Below are 20,962 nucleotides of genomic sequence, written 5' to 3' on the forward strand. Positions count from 1 at the left end.
TATACAAATCAGGATTACACCAAATAACACATTAACTTCGACTGCGCCAAATTTTGAATTACACGGAGATAAGTACGCATACAGTTCTCTTTGGTCCATTAAAAATCTTTCAATAGTACGTTATGCTATTAAATGAGATTGGAACTATTTGATAAATTTTCTGACTATTTTAACATTTGAAGATGTTTGATCCAATTGATCTGAAAGTGTCTGTAAATTGTGGTTACATAATATCATGTTTTGTGGGCATGCATTCAAAGAGAACTTTAAAATGATTTTCAATGAATGTCTTCATTTCCATTCAAATTTTTTTGGGAGGTTGATCATGTTTGTGAATATGTTGCAGGTGACCACAGATTTGAGGAAGACCTGTACTGTCAACCACACTGGTACCTCAGCCAGTGCCCCTCTGGCAGCAGGGATTTGTGCCCTTGCCCTGGAATCCAAGTATGTGTAAATCCTGATGTTGAAAAACTCTTCTATAACATACGGCATAGGACTGGATTGAAATGTGGTGGTTTTTTTAAATCGAGTAGAAAACTATTAGATTCTTCACTACATGTATTAAGTTAATCACTGAGTCAAACCTTACAGCCACCCCACTGTTAAATTCTTCACAGCCACCCCACTGTTAAATTCTTCACAGCCACCCCACTGTTAAATTTTTCACAGCCACTCCACTGTTAAATTCTTCACAGCCACCCCACTGTTAAATTCTTCACAGCCACCCCACTGTTAAATTTTTCACAGCCACTCCACTGTTAAATTCTTCACAGCCACCCCACTGATAAATTCTTCACAGCCACTCCACTGTTAAATTCTTCACAGCCAACCCACTGTTAAATTCTTCACAGCCACCCCACTGTTAAATTCTTCACAGCCACCCCACTGATAAATTCTTCACAGCCACCCCACTGTTAAAATCTTCACAGCCACCCCACTGTTAAATTCTTCACAGCCACCCCACTGTTAAATTCTTCACACCCACTCCACTGTTAAATTCTTCACAGCCACCCCACTGATAAATTCTTCACAGCCAACCCACTGTTAAATTCTTCACAGCCACCCCACTGTTAAATTCTTCACAGCCACATTAAATTCTTCACAGCCACCCCACTGTTAAATTCTTCACAGCCACCCCACTGTTAAATTCTTCACAGCCAACCCACTGTTAAATTCTTCACAGCCACCCCACTGTTAAAATCTTCACAGCCACCCCACTGTTAAATTCTTCACAGCCATCCCACTGTTAAAATCTTCACTACATAAAGGTAGTGAAGTCATGGACTTAACAACCTCTATAACCTTGCCCTCTAACAACCTCTATAACCTTGCCCTCTTAATATGTATGAAATTTGGTAAACCCAGTGTGACCCAAAATAATTGCAAAGTCATCCTATCTGTAATCGTTTGAAAATTAATTTTGATCAAATTCTTGGCTTTTGTTCATATTCATGCCATTTAGGTGTCTATTTGCATTACATTTATGCACAGAAATGTAGATATGAATACATGTATTAGAAATGAATTTCTTGTTAGGACCACATTACCTCCATTATGGAGCTCACATGTATAGTATATTTGACATACAATTTTTTTTTCATAGTCCAAGTTTAACCTGGCGTGACATGCAGCATATTGTTGTTATGACAGCACGCAAGGCAAATTTAGAGGCCTCCGATTGGACGACTAATGGTGTCGGTCGACTTGGTAAGAAAGTAACCATGACATGTCACATATACAGAATTGAAGGCCATAAAGAATGGCTAGAGTGGTGTAAGGGGGATAACTCTAACAACAAACCTTATTTACAGTGAGTCACTCTTTTGGATTTGGTTTGATGGATGCTGGAGCTATGGTTCGCCTTTCTCGTAACTGGACCACTGTCCCCCCTCAGCGCATCTGTGAGATACGCTCTCAGGAACGCAACAAGTAACAACTTGAATTTTGTCCTTCCCTATAAATGATAAATCCTGTCATAATTCATTGTATTTTGTGGCCACCCGATTGGTCACTTTAATAAAGATATGATTTTTTTTTTTTTTTTTTTTTTTTTTTTTTTATATTATAGATATATCCTAGGTTTTTGTATTGTATGTTTAAATTAAAAATTGCAAAAATGAAATAAAAATAATAGACATGTAACTCAGGAGCTTAAAATGATGACATTTAGAGATAGTTTGTTACTATTTTGTATGAGTAGTTAAATTCTACAATCTTTCATACAGACAAATTCCCATGAATGGCAAGATGGTGGTTTCCATGTACACTGACGGCTGTAAGGGCACTAAAAATTACGTCAAGTACCTCGAGCATGTCCAGGCCCGAATTACTCTCACCGCTGCCAAACGAGGTGAAATTGAGATCTACCTGACATCGCCAAGAAACACAAAATCCACCCTCCTGGCTCGACGTGAGAGAGATGTCTCTCGGGAGGGATTTAATAACTGGGCTTTTATGACCACCCACAACTGGGGGGAGGAAGCCGAGGGAACGTGGCTGCTTCAGATAGAGAATGGGGCAAGTTCATGTAAGTACCGAGAGTAGTGGGTGTGAATATTGTGCTTTCATGGCTTATCATTTTACTTTATTATCACACAGTGTGGTGACATTTAGAACAGCTTGGTTCGTTTACAGCATGTAATATATACCACTTCATTTTTATAATAACATCTCGTTTGTTACTGAAGTGATTTGTTTTTCTAGCAGTCTACGCAAAAGTTGCACATCTTTTTCTGCTTCATCTGACAGGGCTGTTTTCTTTTACTTGAATTGTAGAACAAAATAAACATAAACAGCTGCACTTATTGTTACACTTTGAATTGAACGATAACACTTGAACCAAAACCAATTTGTACTTGTGAACATGATTGCTAAAGCAAAATCTGTTTAGAGATACTTTATATACAATTCTTTACAGTATTGTAGGGAAAAAAATGGGGGGGGGGGGGGGGAATACCTATTGATACAAGAAAACTACATGGTGAAATTTGATTGTCATTATTTTTGTATGGGATGACTGGTCTTTCTAAAATCCAGGGAAAATATATACCAACTCGACCAAACTTTAACAAGTAAAAGTCCATGGTTCAGAGACTCTTTTGCATAGACTGTTGTTCTTGAATGAATATTTTTACATGTTTTGAAGCATAGTGCAATCGATGTACTCTGTTGTGATTTTTGATTTTATTTGTATTCAAATTTTCTGTAACATAGTCATACCAATGAGGGCATCTCATATCATGTAAATTAGTATAATATCAAGTCTAGTCACAGATATTTGACTTTTTCTCAAAGGGCTATTGATATGCAAATACATGCACTAAGATTGGCTTGTCTAATACATTTATATTATTTTGTGAAAATCATTATCAATCTGGAACAGTGGACCTATTGCCAAACATTCCTTCAAGTTTGACATACGCTTTAGTATTCTAACCAGTATTTCACGATTTTTAAGATGAAACAGAACAACTTGACTAAATCTACAGGGAGTGGATATAATTCATGGCAATTTTTCTTGTTTTACCACTAGAGAAACATTTTGAAATATATCTTTAAAGAAATCATGTTAAATTATTGTAACATACTTTATGGAAATGATGTTAACATTTTCCAGTCAAGGAAAAAGCAAGAGTCCATCTGTTTTGGGTACTGATGCATGATATACAACTAGTTAAGTATGTGTTGTATTTTTTGTTTGATGATTCTGTATTTTAGATGGTTATTTTTATTTTCTGTGATTATTTTTGTTTGTTTGTACAAAATAACCTGTCATTTTCATGTTAACCTGTATCTGTTCTATCAGAGAGGTTAAATTCCATGTGTTAAATGGAAAGAAGAAAAAAATCATGTGTGGTACACTTCTTATATTTTGATGTACATATACTTGTAGAAAACTGATGTGTTGAACAAATTTGAGTAGATCTCTCCTGATATTACAATGTTTATGCTTTCATGTATGTAGCTGATACATATTCATTACTTTTATCTTGTTTTGCTGCCAGGACAATAAATTGAAAACAGAAAATCTGCTGAGTTACTAACATCGTGAAAGTGTTTTCTAATACATGTTCTGTTACAGTCAGATGGGCGGAGATGAAAGACTGGGTTCTAGTGTTGTACGGAACAGAGGTGCACCCCCAGGACATGGCCACTACCACCACCACAACCACAACCGCTGTAAACAGGAACAGTCTCAATAAGCGCCATAATAAGGGTGCGTTTCCCGACTTACCTATCCTTGCTGTCAATAATGACCTTCGGAGATATCCGACCCCTTATCATGGAAACGGGAATCGTCCTAAAATCTATCCCCAACAACCATATAACCCTTATTCTGATCACAACCGAGCCGATGATTATTACTATGATCTCCATCCATCGCATGAGAAACACATTTGCATTTTTGAGACTTTGGCCAAGAAAAACAACATGTCCACTGGTGAATATTTGCGGATGGTGCGATCTAATCTCTCGGAAGGCAAGCCATACTGTCTGTTGCATGCCTGGCTTCTCACAGCTGTTGTTTGTCAAGTTTTAGTTGTCCTATCAACCCTCTTCTGCGGTCCTATGTGTAGAAAAACTCTTTGATATTACCATTTGATTTTGTCCAAGATTTCAACTTTTACTTTTACAACGTATTTTTTTTGTAGCACGCAGATGTACTGAAACTAATGTCAAGTTTCAAAAGAATGAGACTAACACTAAAAGCATGGACAACAGCATGTTGATGCATGAAAACTTGTAATAATTTACAAATGAAGTGGTATTGCATCTTCTGGTTGTTGAAGTTACTGTATGACAATGCATCTACCCTCATTACATGCCCTCTCCACAAAACTCCATCATTATTGCTTTTTCTTAAAGTAAAACTTATTTTGGTAAATTTCTTTCATGAAATTCAATTAATTTTCTTGTATTGAGTAATGTATAGAAACAAACGAGAACAATAAAATTTGTCTTTTGTGGGTGGAAATTACATTAATTTGCTTTACTTGTCATACTTGACATTCAATCATATAGATACAGTCAAACCTTATTATCTCCAACTCTAGGAGATCAAGAAAAAACTGAGAGATTTCTGAGGGTTCGAGATATTGAGGTAAAATACATAAAGAAAATGTAGATGGAGTTTCCAACTCACTTTGACATATCCATAGTATTCAAGATAGCGCAATGTTTGAGATGCCAAGGGTCAACTGTATTTTTCTTGTCTTTATATAATGCTAAACTCTGTGCAATATTTTCTATTTGAAATTAACATAGGTAACGTTTGAATAGATTTTTCTTACTAGTAAAAAGAAATTGCAAAATTATTTGAACATGTTTCTTTTTTTTACAGGAAGTGCGTTAAAAGTTGGTTAAGATATGTTGCAGTGTAGATTGATTGATTGATTGTATCTTGCTTAACGTCTCGCTCGAGAATTTTTCACTCATATGGAGACGTCACCAAGACCGGTGAAGGGCTTCAAATTTAGGCCTATGCTTGGTGCTTATGGCCATTGAGCAGTAAGGGTTCTTTAGCGTGCCACACCTACTGTGACACAGGTCATCCGTTTTTAAGGTCATCTCCGAGGACCCGTGACATTCACACCTGATGCCGTGCATTTGGCGATGGAACTATCACTACCCATTTTAACGACTTGTGTCTGTCGCGGCCGGGATTCGAACCCCGGCCTACCGCATGCGGGGCGAACGCTCTAACCTCTTGGCCACCGCGGCGGTTGTTGCAGTTTAGAACAAAATGCAACAGAAAATGTCCATGTAGGATGTTACGACTCAAAATCTTGAGATATTTCAGTATAGGTTAACCATCTAGTATTTGTTGAATTGAAGGGGTGATGAAAAAGATGAAAATCTCTCCAGTTAAATTTTTGTGGGACCCATTACAAAGTGTGTTTTACACTATAAAATACTAAGAAATAATATGTAAGTTGGAAGATAATTTCAAGTTGTCGACATACGATTTGATGATTAAACAATACTTATTCTGTATACATTTTTATTATATACCCATCAATGTATCGTTTGTTGATACTGTGGATTTCACAGCGTGTGATCCGGTTTTCCGGATCACCACGCTGTGGTTTTCTGATTCCGTATCAGTATCCTCTGAAACTGATGCCGTCACAATGCATCAACGCAACGTTTTTTTGCTTAAAATATTGGCCGCGTCACAAACAAAACTGCACACAAAACATAATTTCACTGTATGTCTGTATTTTTGATAATTTGGATTACATTTAGTATCATATAAATGTGGATTTAAAATGCATAGGGGGTATATAATAAATTTATCATTACTACATTAACTTGATCCGAAGAGTTGGATCACGTCTCGTTGACAGGCGCGGATCATCAGATCAAACTCGACGCTTCGCGTCTCGTGTGATCTGATGATCCGCGCCTGTCAACTCGACGTGATCCGACTCTTCAGATCAAGTTACTGTAGTAATAATATATATGTATTTGTCGTCATGTGGATGATTTGCTAATTATACAATACTTATATATGCATCTATATGGGGGGGGGGGGGGGGTATAATAAAGACAATAATGCAATAGGTAACCACTGAAGTGGTATTTGATAATAAATATTATGATATCTTTGTGAGTTGCCACATAAACATCTGTGCTTCTGTCAAAACTTCAAAATTAGGTTTATCATCCTTAATGTTGCTAGATTTTAACAAAATGACACAAACACTATTAAAGTGACACTACAGCTTATATGGGGCAGTCCTTCAGATGAGACTACAAAAACCGAGGCCCCATGTCACAGCAGGTTTGGCATTATCAAGATCCCTTCCTGCTCGAAGGCCATAAGCACTGAGCATAGGCCTAAATTTCGAAGCCCCTTACCGGCATTGGTGATGTCTCCATATGAGTGCAAAATTCTTGAGTGAGACATTAAACAATATGCAATCAATCATTATGTGGGATTTTTTTTAACACTTATTGATAAAATGATAGAAATCATATCAATATTGAAATTTTTAACAACTTGAAGCATTAATTTGCTCTTAATTGTACTTAGAAGATCATTGAAAATTCAAAGGTTTCTTCTCGCTGACTTGGACTTTCGAATGTATATTTACATCACATGATTTTGAATGACAGCAAAGAAAGGTGTTGTGTTCTTTTGCTAAAGATAATTATTTAAATACCCATTGGTTTGATCTAACTATTATTTTTCTTCTTTCTCGCAGAATTGTCAAAATTCTGGGTCTACCCACTGTACACTTTCTCTCACTGGACACCATGCCGCACTGTTTATATGCATATAAATACCAAAAAGAGGAAGTTGTCAAAGTTTATTTTTTCATGGACTGCAAAAATGTATTAATTTTTGTGATGAAACGAGAATTTTCCACTGTAGAAATGTGTTATTTTCACAACGTTCGTGCATTCAAATTTGAAACAAAATGTGAGAAAGTTGTGGCAAAATTGTCATGATTTTTATTTCACTTTAATCTTCTTTTTTATTAATTCAACTAATATGTTTGTATAAAGTGTGAGGACCAAACACATGTAACTTACCAGTAACCTTAATCAAGTTCAAAGGACTTAAAAACACGAGGATAAAAAATGTATATGACGGATATATTGATATTCGTGCAAAGAGAAAATTGATTTAATCTTTCGCGCTGCTATAAATCCCATCCATCTGCATTTTTGATCTCTATTTAATTTTTATTTGAGAGTTGCATGATGATAGAATTATAGAATCTGATATTGTTTTCCATTCTATATTTTGTACAACATTTTTATTTTATTTCTGTCACATTTCTAATAAAGTTGTATGGTCTGTATTATTTCTTGGTTAAATTTCTGGATAATTTCCACACAAAAAAATGTATGTGTAATACACTGTTTGAACCTTCCCATATTTACAAACCTTAAGATATTTTCATGAAAAAAAACAAAACAAATAATGATGTAAGAAATATTGTCGGGTAACACAATAAAAAAGAAAACAAATAAGATGTAAGAAATAATGTCAGGTAACACAATAAAAAAGAAAACAATATAATGTAAGAAATATTGTTGGGTAACGCAATGAAAAAGAAAACAAATAATGATGTAAGAAATATTGTCGGGTAACACAATAATAAAGAAAACAATATTATGTAAGAAATATTGTCAGGTAACACAATAAAAAAGAAAACAAATAATGATGTAAGAAATATTGTCAGGTAACACAATAAAAAAGAAAACAAATAATGATGTAAGAAATATTGTCGGGTAACACAATAAAAAAGAAACATGTGTACAACTCGGGATCTTATGACTGTTTAGACAAAATACAAATATGTTTCCCAAGTATCGAGTTAATTCATCAAACACAAACTTGAGAGATGATATCCAGACATACATAATACAGGACACTGTTAACAAAGTTCAGCTACAGGCACATACTTATGACAGAAAACATCACAAGTTTGTAAATAAAGGTTTTAGATTAAATATTTCTTTAGGAAAGCTGGTCAATTAGGTAAAATATAAACTGTAGATGAATTAATTTTATCTCTATTTGAAAAACATTTTCAAGTTTTATTTTATGTTAAAAAGATATACCAAATTTGCAGACCATACAACTTTCAAATATGAGCATGAAGATGCAAGTGTAATTATTGAATGTTTAATCGTATATTGTACCTGTATGTGTAAAGTGGACAAGAGATAACGGTAGTCAGAGTGTTGTAGCATTGTTAGTCTTAATTACTTTCATATTTGGAAATTTAGAAGACCACATGGAATCGTCTAACATGTAGTTCTTAATAAACTGAAACTATTTATTTATATTGTAAAGTAGTTTCAGTACTTTGATTTTTTTCCTTGCAGCTGAGTTAAAAGAATGGAAGCTGACAATATATGGAACCGACAAACACCCCCAGAGCCAAAACATCTCTCGCCCAGTGTATTCCAAGCAATCAATTAAATGTCCAGAGGGCTCCTGCCTTGGTTTGTATAGTTGTACTTTTCATTTCACTGCCCAGTCTCGGGTACACATACAACATATTACTCAGTTCTATTTGCTGCAATACTACAGATCTTTTACTTGTAAAAGCCATGATGATGATATACTGTACCATAGTATCGTGGCCTGCACTTACCCCGGGGCTTGGGGGTTAATAACTGTTTACTTGCAGTTGCTATGTATTTTCTGTGTGGTGTGTGTGTATATATACATGAATTTTAAAGTAAATAAATATCATTACACATTTATGAATATTACATGCAATGGAAACACTATGAAAATTATGATTTTCATTGAAGATTTAAATTTTCATGTGATTTCATCAATTTTCCTTCAAGAGCAACGTTTGTACTTCATTGATCACTGGACTTTGTGATCTAACACAAACCACAAAAACAACGAAACTTGATGTCCAATGAGACATGAAACCACAGTAGGTAATGGTAATGGGGATTCATTCAGAGTTACATGGTAGATCCACGGGAAGGATAGGTAGTGGCATTAGTCCGCACAGAGAAAGCAATGTGTCCGTGCAGATTGTTTGGAAATTTGGTGTAACTGTCAAATTTACCTGGTGTATTTTGTTTCAGAATGTAAAGTTGGATTTTACAAGCACAAGGATGAATGTGTTGCAAGCTGCCCAGAATATTTTTATGGTGACAAAGAAACTTTCATGTCACGAAGAAACTCCACAGCAAAAGCCAAAAAGGAGCCTATTTTTTTCCGTCAAGGAAAGTGTAACCCTTGTAATGAGGCCTGTAAGACCTGTAAAGGCCCCGATCTGGAGGACTGCTTTCAATGTAATAAAGGTTACGAGCTTCGAGACAATTTGTGTCGCAAGAAACTCATCATGAACTTCTTGGATCCAGATATGTTGAGTTTCTTTGTCTGGGTCATTATCCTATGCACCTCTGCCATTTTGTTGTTTGGGATTATTTTTATCATCCTTCAGGCGAGAGACCACAGAATTCTGTGTTGGAAAGAGAAGAGACATTTTGACGAGCGAAAGGGGAAATACGACGGTGTAAAGTCTGCTAATGACAGCGGTGAGAGCGAACACGACCATTTAAATGTAGTGGTGAGGAACATTCATTATCGGCATGATGATAATGAATTCATGTTGAATAGACCTCTGCCCCCTCTCCCTGTGAGCCATCATCCCGTTCCTCACCACACAAGACATTTACTGCCCTACAGAACTTGAAGACAGTCAATCCGAATTAGCGGTTGTTTGCTGTCCATGTAGGTCTGCTGAATCAAACCTTACTACTGCCAACAAAGGTTCAGTTTTGGATCAGTGCATATTGATGCCAAAATGATTTTGTTTTTAGAATAAAGAAACACGATATCAGGTTTTGTAAAACAAGCTGCACTTGATGAGGCGATGTTTGTGTTACGTTGGAATAGAAAGGGTTGTGCAATTTTCTGCTGACTATTTTAACCAACAACTTCATTGTTCATGACATTTCAGTCAGTTTTTATTTATGATTTTCACTGTTTTTTACATGGTATAAATGTTCTCTTATTGTTACAGTTAGTGATTTGATCATGCAGTGTTATGTCTGCTGATTGGTTAGTTGCAGAGGTCAAGTGTCTGTCTGCAATGCCATTTCAACAAGATTAACATTAAGTACCTCTCTAAATCAAATTTTCACTAAACTCATGAAAGACAAGTGAATCTTGTTGAGAGCAGCCACATTTTGTCTATCTTACTGTCCACTGATGCTCAAGAGAAATTTGCTTCAAAGAAATTTAAAAAAAAAAAATGTTTCTGCTTGTTTAACATGATCAAATGGAGTAAACTTGAAATAAACCAATTCACTGGTCTGTTTCTTAATGTGCGACTGCTCCACATTCAGAAATGAGGTTTTATCTGTGCTTCATCAGAAAAGCTACAGTGGGTTTTTTTTTTTTTTAGAAATTGTAATGTTATGTACAAATAGAGAAGTGGTATATTTTCTCTCTTGTTCTAATTGCTAAAGCATGCATCTGTATGAAGTTATGTAGGTCTCATCTGTAACAGTTGTGGTTAGATGTGTTGTAAGCATACATGCTGAGCTGTGAGAGTCTTTGTGTGTAATTTTGGCCTGTTGTATTTACATTGAGAGATTGATTTTCTAATGTGTTGTCCATGTATCAATTTGAAATCCTAAAAACAACTGTTCAAAGCACAAATTTTGGGTATACTGGTGTATTTTGTATGTGTGTATTGTTTTCAAATAGGGATAGGAATCTCTTTTCATGGTGACTGAATGGCACCAGTATCATATTAAGGGAGATTTTTTTTTTTCCAATTTCAGGGATTGTAAGTGTTCTGGGTTTTTATTTTCTCTCTGGTTGATAGTCTACATGTGTACTGTACTGGCAGTCACATACAAATAGTGACCGATGCAGGTAAATGTGGCCTTCTTCAATCTAGGGTCAGAACACCAGTGATGTGGTGCATTACTAACCAATGTTAAACAACAATTTTACCATCCATACACTCTTGTCTGCTGTAAGAGAGCTCATGTCGTGTGAGATTTTTTGATTTCTGACATACTGAATCGATTGACATGAAGCGTAATGAAAAATAGCTGTAACAGAAATTTGACATTTGTATACAGAACAATGGTAAAAAACAAAATGATACAGAAAAAGTTTTAAAAGAAAGTTGTTTTGCATTATAAAGTCAAACTTTAAAAACATCATGACCATTTTGAAATAATTAATGTGGGATCCAAGATAAAGAAAAACAAAGAGCAACAACCTTCAGCCACATGTTGCACTGTGCAATACATTGCTATTTGCAGTGTTGCATTCCGATCCCACTCTTAGGGGAAAGCTCATCGTCGATACCAGTTCAATTTAATGTTGTGAGATATAGCTTTTGTTTTAGACTCAGATCAAACAAAGTAGACACACATGTTCCTAGGCACACACATGTTCGTAGACATACACATGTTCGTAGACACACACATGTTCGTAGACATACACACATTTTCTAGGATTTTCTGCAAGTTACAGACTTCAGAATTGAATTAATTGATAATTAAAAACATATAGATGTAGCCAAAGAATCTTGACCAAACAGTTTTTAATGGCATTTTTGAGATATTTGATTGAGTTAATGACTTTGTTGGAAGTTTTACAGCATATCATTTTTATGTGTATATACCTGTTTTTTGTGATAATGTTTGCAGCATTAATTTCAATGAAGTATTAGCCTATTAAGTTCTTGTCACCCACCGTACATATATTTCTCCAATCACTGTCAGCATTTGATATTAAGATGTTTTGTACTGATTTGAACAATGTGTTGTAATTGTTTAGAGTCACTTCATTGCCATGTTTAATGGTTTCACTGTACCGCGATGTTTTGTAACTAGGAGCCATGCCTCTCGTGTTGAAATTGGTGACGAGAGAGTGGATTTTCAGATGAAAGGACCAAATTCAGGCTTTCAGAAGTCATTGCATGTGTATTAAAGTTCTCTCTCGGATCCTACACCATTGTACCTAAGGAGAAGTGTCCTGTCAAACCTTTTGAATAATGTTCAAGAATAGGCTAGGACCAGAGACATTTTATTGCTGGATTTTGGCTACTAGTTTAGAATTCACATCGCTTTTGCTGGGTCTGTTAGAAGAGTGAATCTGCTGAGGACTAATTCTAATGGTACAGTACTGTCATAAGTGATTCGTTCATTTTTTATTGTTTTTGAAATGGACATCTGTAATATACAGTAGTTGGATGTAATTTACCATAGTAAAGCACAAACTACAGCAGAGATATGTTACATTGTGTCTGTAGGTCCATGTAACTGTGTACAGGAAACGTCTCATTTACTGCTGATGTCGGGGGCGTTATTCATTCATAAACACTTCAAGTTGAATCTCCAATTTTTATTTACATGTAGAATGGTTTACAGACAGAATCTGAGTTTTAGGTATAGTTTAAATTGTTTGATGACTAAGAAACTTGCTCAGTAGTGTATACAATGAATTCGGCCGATATAGGGTTTGATAAGATTCAACAAAGTGATTCGTTATTGGAACAAGTAATCGTAAATCAGTCTTAGCAACAGCAAAAACACCAATTGACCAGGACACACAGTCCTAGTGCATTGGTGAGCAGAATATTTTGATTAAGACCTAAAATTTTCTAAAAGTCTTGAGAAATTGTAGGTTTTGCAAAATAGTTAGACATTGTCAGGTATCTCTCAGAACTTGAGTAAATTGATAAGTAATTGGGGTCGTTTAGATTCGGCTTTTTGCTGGTGTAATTGCTATTATGCATGTCAGACTCGCTCATTTTCCTTCTGTTGTACATAATACACTATTTTGTTACATTTTTCTGTGGACCTTTGATTTTCCTGTGAGATGTGTATAATTTCTATGAAATTGAGTCCTATAAAATCTATGCTGTTTACATGGTCAGCTATTTGACATGTTACTATGGTCAGTATGTTGAGCAATAAATAATAGATCTTTAACATTATGTTGTTATTCTTTTAGATATTTCACCTGTTGCAAAAATAATGATAATATAAAAAAACGACAATAACCAAATAACAAGAGGCCCATAGGCCACATCGCTCACCTGAGTCACCTTGGTCCATATCAGAAGACTTTCCATATATATTTGCATGTAAAACCATAGTCCCTATTATGGCCCCAACCTACCCCTTGAGGCCATGGTTTTTGCAAACTTGAATCTACACTATGTCAGAAAGCTTTCATGTAAATGTGAACTTCTTTGGCACAATGGTTCTTGAGAAGAAGATTTTAAAGATTTTTTCTATATATTTGTATGTAAAACTTTGACCCCCCCCCCCTTTGTGGCCCCATCCTACCCCCAGGGGCCATGATTTGAACAAACTTGAATCTGCTCTATGTCAGAAAGCTTTCATGTAAATATCAGCTTTTCTGGCTCAGTGGTTCTTGGGAAGAAGATTTTTAAAGAATTTCCCTACAAGGTGTATATATTTGTATGTAAAACTTTGATCCCCTATTGTGGCCCCATCCGACCCCCGGGGGTCATGATTTGAACAAACTTGAATCTGCACTATGTCAGAAAGCTTTCATGTAAAAATCAGCTTTTCTGGCTCAGTGGTTCTTGAGGAGAATATTTTTAAAGATTTTCTCTATATATTTGTATGTAAAACTTTCATCCCCTATTGTGGCCCCATCCAACCCCCCGGGCCAGGATTTCAACAAACTTGAATCTGTATAATGTCAAAAAACTTTCATGTAAATATCAGCTTTTCTGGCTCAGTGGTTCTTGAGAAGAAGATTTTTAAAGATGTTCCCTATATATTTGTATGACTTTGATCCCCTATTGTGGCCCCATCCAACCCCCGGGGGCCATGATTTTAACAATTTAGAATCTGCACTACCTAATAAAGCTTATCTATAAATTTCATCTTTTCTGGCCCAGTGGTTCTTGAGAAGAAGATTTTTTAATGACCCTACTCTATTTTTACCTTTTCTTGATTATCTCCCCTTGTAAAGGGCCACTTTATTTTAACAATTTAGAATTCCCTTTACCTAAGGATGCTTTGTGCCAACTTTGGTTGAAATTGGCTCAGTGGTTTTTGAGAAGAAGTCAAAAATGTTAAAAGTTTACAGACGGACGGACGCCGGAATACGGGTGATCAGAAAAGCTCACTTGAGCTTTTAGCTCAGGTGAGCTAAAAACGGTTGTGGTATTAATGTGGGTAGGGTGTTCACTTTGTTACCGGGTGATAACTCAAACAAGTATACCGGTCACACGGTTTATTTATCACAATCGCTCAGAATAACATCATTCACAGATCATCCAAATGTTATCCAATAAATATCATCCAAAAGATTATACAACAAGTAATAACAAATATTAAACTTGCACACATTACATATTACACGACATAAAATCACGGACAGACATGACAAAGAAATAATTCCATATTAATCTTCATTAATCACATAAATAGAATTGTCTTTTCTTCATCAGATCACATCATTAATATAAAATCATAATTAATCAAATTTACTTAATATTCTGCATTTAAACTAAGAACCTGTCCAGAACATATAATGGCAAGACAAACATATCAAACACCACCTAAACAATACATAACACAGTCTTACCAAATATGTGGTATTAGAATCCGGATGGATCTATAGTAATGTGTAGATCTGGTGTATATCTATCAATTAATACAAACATATATATTACTCAGATTTCTGAAGCAATACACTCATTATGAAATAAATAGAAATAAAGTAATCATACTACTCTTACTCTCACTCACTCTATGCATAAAATCCTTAACATAATTAGTAACTGACCTGATTAGTAGATTGTAGTCTGTAAGTCCAAATGTCCAAAGTTTTCAACTAAAGTATGACACAACTGCCCAATTCAATTTCTAAATTCAAACTGAATCTTACACTGACCAAGAACTGTCATGTGACCAATAATTAAGAAACGAACCGATGAACCATGAAAAACAATCCGTAACCAACCTAAACTATAGCTGGCCATAAGGGAAATACTCAAATATTAAAAGTTGTTCAATACCAACTATGGAAACCTGTTTGTGTATTTATTGCACATATTAAGCTGATATTATTTATCGTAAAATTAAAAACACTGAACACATGTAATAATATAAATTAAACATTTTATTATTCCAGACGGGTAAGGATGCTCTACCACAACTTCATAACCGGGAAGACAATTTGAAGTTCCTTCGCCATGTGACCAGTATTTGAAGCAAAATTCGTGGGTCTTTCAATCCCCTATTTTTGCCCCACCCTACCTCCCATGACCACTATTCAAACAAATATGCATCTGTACTACTTGACGATGTTCAAAATTTTACCTATATAAAGCTTATAATCCGTATTGTCGCCCAAACCTATCGCTGGGGAATTGATTTAAAGAAACTTCAATTTACACTACCTAAGAATGCTTGCATATTCGCTAATCCGGACCTGCTACACTTAAGATTTTACAGATTTTCTTGCATGTATATAAAACTTCTATCCTATTGTGACCCACTCTACCCCAGGGAATCTGCACTGCCTGGGGATGCTTGTCTATTAACATGGCTAATCATTACCTACCAAGCTGTTCATAGAAGAGGTTTTTAAAGACTTTACTATGTAATCCAATGTAAAAAAAAAATAAAAAAAAAATTATGATCCCCCCCCCCTATTCTGGCCCCACCTTACCCTTATCTTAGAAAAGACCTATTGGGGAGAACAATTTTCCGGAAAAAGTAACATTGTTGTATCAAGTTTCTTTAATTAATTTCTGTCGTACTTATACAACTGTATATGAATTTAGAACTTACCATTTATTATCTACAACATTGAAATTAACCTTTAAAGTTAGCCTGAACAGCACATCCACGCCCATTTAAGCACTGGTTTTGACATGAATTTTGGCTTTGCAGTCCCTCATGGCAGGTCTGCCCTTCAATAATCTAGTTTAAATGCACATTCATTAAACATTGTTTAACGTCCCTCTCGATAATATTTCACTCATATGGAAACTTCACCACTGCCGGTGAAGGGCTGCAAAATTTAGGCCTATGCTCGGCGCTTAAGGCCATTGAGCAGTGAGGGGTCTTTATCTTGCCACACCTGCTGTGACAGAGTACCTCGGTTTTTGCGGTCTCATCCGAAGGACCGCCCCATTTAGTCGCCTCTTACAACAAGCAAGGGGGTACTGAGGACCTAATCTAATCCGGATCCCCACGGGAAAATGCACATCCATTCTTTATTAATACAATAGATGTTTGTAAAACACATATGCCCCCATGGTGCAAAATTGAAAAGAGTTATACACACACATCATTTAATTGATAGTAGTATCCTCAATTCAAAATATTGAGCGGACAATATCTTCCTATGTCAAAAGTAGATTGATCATGTGACCTAAAAATCAATAGGGGTCATCTACTCCTTATGCTGTACCAGTACACCAAGTTTGGTGTCAATCAAGCAAATAATTCTTAAAATATAGGAGACAATATATTACTACATGTATATCCAGTTTAACCCTTGACCTTTGACCATGTGACCTCAAAATCAACAGGGGTCATCTTCTCCTGAAGATGTATCAGTGTACTAAGTTTGATGTCTGTTAAGCAAAGGGTTCTCAAGATATTGAACGGACAGTATATTCCTATGTCCAGTTTGACCATGTGACCTCAAAATCAATAGGGGTCATCTTCTCCTGAAGATGTACCAGTGTACCAACATTGATGTCTGTCAAGCAAAGGGTTCTCAAGATATTGAGCGGACAGTATATTCCTATGTCCAGTTTCACCGTTGACCTTTGACCATGTTACCTCAAAATCAATAGGGATCATCTTCTCCTGAAGATGTACCAGTGTACCAAGTTTGATGCCTTTCAAGCAAAGGATTCTCAAGATATTGAGCGGACAGTATATTCCTATGTCCAGAGTAGATTGACCTTTGACCTTAAAACCATAGGGGTCCTCTTCTACTCATAACCAACCCACATATGAAATATCATTACGATCAAGTGAAGGATTCTCAAGATATTGAGCGGACAACATGTGGTCTACCGATCGACCGACCGACAGGTGCAAAACAATATGCCCTCTTTGAAGGGGGCATAATAAAAAGCATCGAAATTATCTGCCAAAGGCAGTCAAGTGGAACTATCCTCGCCGTGGTTGATTTCATCCCACAGCCACTGTTGACTATGCTTCTCTAAAGAAAATACCCACGCCGTAGTCGATTTATTTCCAATGACAATTTATCATTCATTCTGCGTTACTCAAATGAAACACATGTGCGGCGAAACAAAAAGTATGCCATACAAGAATTGCTGTGTTTGTCTGTCCAGAACGTCTCTATGTTCAGGAGTTCTAGATCTGTTGTTGTTGAAGTACTGAGAAATCGATTTATTTCATTGCAGGGGACATATATGCATTTCATATATTTCATTATTGCCAGAAATAAATGTCTTGTAAAATAAATGTATATGAAATAGGAAGTTAGCCTAATAAGACCAGATATATACTATTATAAAAATATGAAATATCAGAAAGAGCTCAAAATGCGGAAACATACATGCATCATGCTAAACGTCGTTGTAAGAGGTTTATGAAAAGTTTACGTCTAAATTCACGTACTTGGAATTTATACTAATTCCTTAGACAAAATCGTAGCTAAAAATTAAAGATATCTTCAACTGGACTAAGAGGTCATGAAATCATTTATACCGAGCTCCACCACATTGATCGCACATCCATTCAATTATTGCGCGCAATATTGGAATTGATACACTTAATAAAAACCTGGCCTGATGATCGATTCTCGTTCTCCTTCTTAAATATGGAAAGAGTAATGCTCGTTCAGATTTTCCTCAATTTTGTTAAAATGCGGATTTGATATTTGGACAATATTTTGCTGAAATGTTGAGAGTTTGGAGTCCATCATGTTCTGTAAGCTGTTTAATAACTCTTTTTGTTGCCTATTCACCTCTGTCGCTAAAGCTTTATGTAAAAAGTCCATATTATCGGCGTCCATCTGCCATAAAAAAAAACTTGACTTGCTCAAGAAGAGCGTGCGCTAGAAAGTGACAATACAGCCCCGAGATTCTCAATCGAACACGTAATAATATACTTAAATCTCATTGGTTATTGCTATGTAAACTTTTCAAAATAACCTACGACACTTCCACTATTGAAATTCTAAACATGTCGTTAGGACAAATATTTCTCGCTATACTATCGTAACGCGAGAAATTACAATGATGCGCGTATGAAAATCAATTATTGCGCACAATCATTCAATTGATGAGAGTAATTTATAATTGATTTGATGCGAATTATTACGCACAATAAATGAATTAATAAAATCTGCAATCATTTGCGTTGGTGATAATTTGGCGCTCCATAAACCCGGGATCCTTGCGTTGATGTTAATTTGGCGCTCCATAAACCCGGGATCCTTGCGTTGATGTTAATTTGGCGCTCCATAAACCCGGGATCCTTGCGTTATAAGTTAGGTGATCTAACCACTGAGCTACCCAGGCCGATACACAAAGTATTGTAATATTACTACAACATATCGAGGAGACGAAAAAATAATTTTATACGTCGTTCAATGACAGAAGTCACACCTTTGTCTTCATGCACTTAATTGGACACCTGATGCCAGGCACCTTTACAACTACGCAAGTGACACTTGCTAATCAATATGGTAACACGTGTTGCCCTAAAGTGTTCCATGAACGGCTTCGGATCAGGGTAATCTGATCTCGAATTTGATCGTGAGTCGAACACAATTTGTGTACACTCATTTGATGGTGCCGTACACAGTTTCAGTGTCGCTGAAAACGTAGGCGCGCTTACGTAAATAATGGCTTATTACTCAATGATTATATGGTGATATTTAATCATATTTTTAGAATCTAGAAGAATTTGGGAATATTTATATTGATGTGGAATTAAACGCTGGTAAACCTGCAACCACGTTAAAATAAGAAATTCAAGCAAAAGCAACACGTGTCATCCTATCAAATGGCGTAAAGTGAAGAGCGAGTGATGAAAAAACAACATTTCAAATGTCTAGGTGGTTGTACTATGAATGTATCTATAAAGACATTGAAAGCATGGCGTGAATTGTATAATCAGTAGAATGATAAACATAAACAGTAAATGCTTCATAAATTTAAGTACCGATAGTACTGATAGACGGTGGCATTAGTCGGGGGGAAATTCACAATATCAGTTCCCCTTACTTTAAAAAAAAACACCTCTCAGATCGAATTTGATGATAAATGGCCCTGTACTTTCAGAAATGAAGTTTTTTTTTTAATGTTAAAATAAGCATTTTGTAAGTATTATATACATATCACTGTTGGCCCCAAGTTAAATCATTTGCAAATTCTACGTAAACAATCTTACATCAAAGTAAGATTATAAAGAATAGACAAATAAAATCTACAGATTATTCAGTTTATATGGAACTCATATACATCAAAGAACATATAAAACTAGTATTGTATTGTATTGTTTATTGACCAAGAATCATACATTTCATAGATATAAAGTATATATACAACAACAAATTTATATACAATGGAATAGTAATAGAACAGATCATACTGATGTACTGGTAAAACGGAATTCAAAAAGTTCAGTCAACCTATCATTTTGTTTCCGGGTCACAATTTAGGTTAGTTTGCTTTGCTTTCGAGCAGACACTTATCCTTAAAGCTTTAATTGAATATGGTGGCTTATTTGTGCCATTTTACATTTTGTCATCTTTTTCGTTATTTCGAGGCGAAAAAACTCCGACAAAACGAAGAAACTTATAGAAATAACGAAAAGACGTCAAAACAAAAAGTCGAAAAATACATGCAAAAAGACGACAAAGAAAACCCGCAAATTAGAGACTAATTATGTCGTCTTTTCCCATCGAAATAACGAAGAAATGCAAAAATGACACGAATCGGCCACCATGTTTAAATGTAACCTTACCATGCTATGTAAAATCATAAATAAATGGCTATTGTCAAGAGCAACAGTATTAGACTGATACCAGACATTCTCACCACCTTGTCTTCCATCAAGCCTGAAGCAATACTTTCCATCATAAATTCTCATTCTTCCCACATACCATCAGGGAATGGAACGCATTACCACCAGGAACTGTGTCTCTCAAAACACCTGAAACCTTCAGGTGTTAGGTTGAAGTTGTTAGTTTTGAATTTTTACTTGCGCTCTCTCAATGGCAGAATAATGATGATTGTGGTCATTACCATGCAGAACCAGAAAAACTAGGAATAAGCATTCTTCAAATTGGCGCCTTCTCCCACACAAAAATAACGTTCAAGTGAATTCTGATTGGTTAATAATAATTCAGGGAGACCTCAGAAGGGGAAATTCATCATATAAATAGCGAAATTATTCAAATTCAATACAGTTCGTTTATGAAACATTTCATTTTACAATGAATTAGTATTTAAAATCA

At 35.6% G+C, this 20,962-nt stretch overlaps 1 protein-coding gene and 1 long non-coding RNA gene across 7 annotated transcripts in view; one reads left to right on the forward strand and one right to left on the reverse strand.

The window, feature by feature from the left end:
- Positions 1–13,452, forward strand: part of LOC125650083 (furin-like protease kpc-1) — a 54,899-nt gene extending 41,447 nt beyond the window's left edge. For 2 of the 6 annotated variants that reach the window (XM_048878037.2, XM_056166646.1), the window contains 7 exons: positions 347–447; positions 1,607–1,710; positions 1,815–1,932; positions 2,229–2,530; positions 4,085–4,483; positions 8,848–8,967; positions 9,574–13,452. In XM_048878037.2, the coding sequence (XP_048733994.2) occupies positions 347–447; positions 1,607–1,710; positions 1,815–1,932; positions 2,229–2,530; positions 4,085–4,483; positions 8,848–8,967; positions 9,574–10,187 (1,758 nt within the window). In that variant the 3' untranslated portion in view covers positions 10,188–13,452. The remainder of the gene's footprint in view (positions 1–346; positions 448–1,606; positions 1,711–1,814; positions 1,933–2,228; positions 2,531–4,084; positions 4,484–8,847; positions 8,968–9,573) is intronic. The other 4 variants (XM_056166647.1, XM_048878039.2, XM_048878038.2 and 1 more) reach the window with 3 other exon arrangements.
- A 1,503-nt stretch (positions 13,453–14,955) lies between these two features.
- Positions 14,956–15,726, reverse strand: LOC130055127 (uncharacterized). Its single transcript, XR_008803383.1, has 2 exons — positions 15,290–15,726; positions 14,956–15,147 (listed from the first exon to the last, which is right to left on the reverse strand). It is a non-coding gene; the product is annotated as an uncharacterized LOC130055127 (long non-coding RNA).
- Positions 15,727–20,962: the final 5,236 nt, after the last annotated feature.

This window comes from Ostrea edulis, chromosome 5 (assembly GCF_947568905.1).
Source record: "Ostrea edulis chromosome 5, xbOstEdul1.1, whole genome shotgun sequence".
NCBI classification, from domain to species: domain Eukaryota; kingdom Metazoa; phylum Mollusca; class Bivalvia; order Ostreida; family Ostreidae; genus Ostrea; species Ostrea edulis.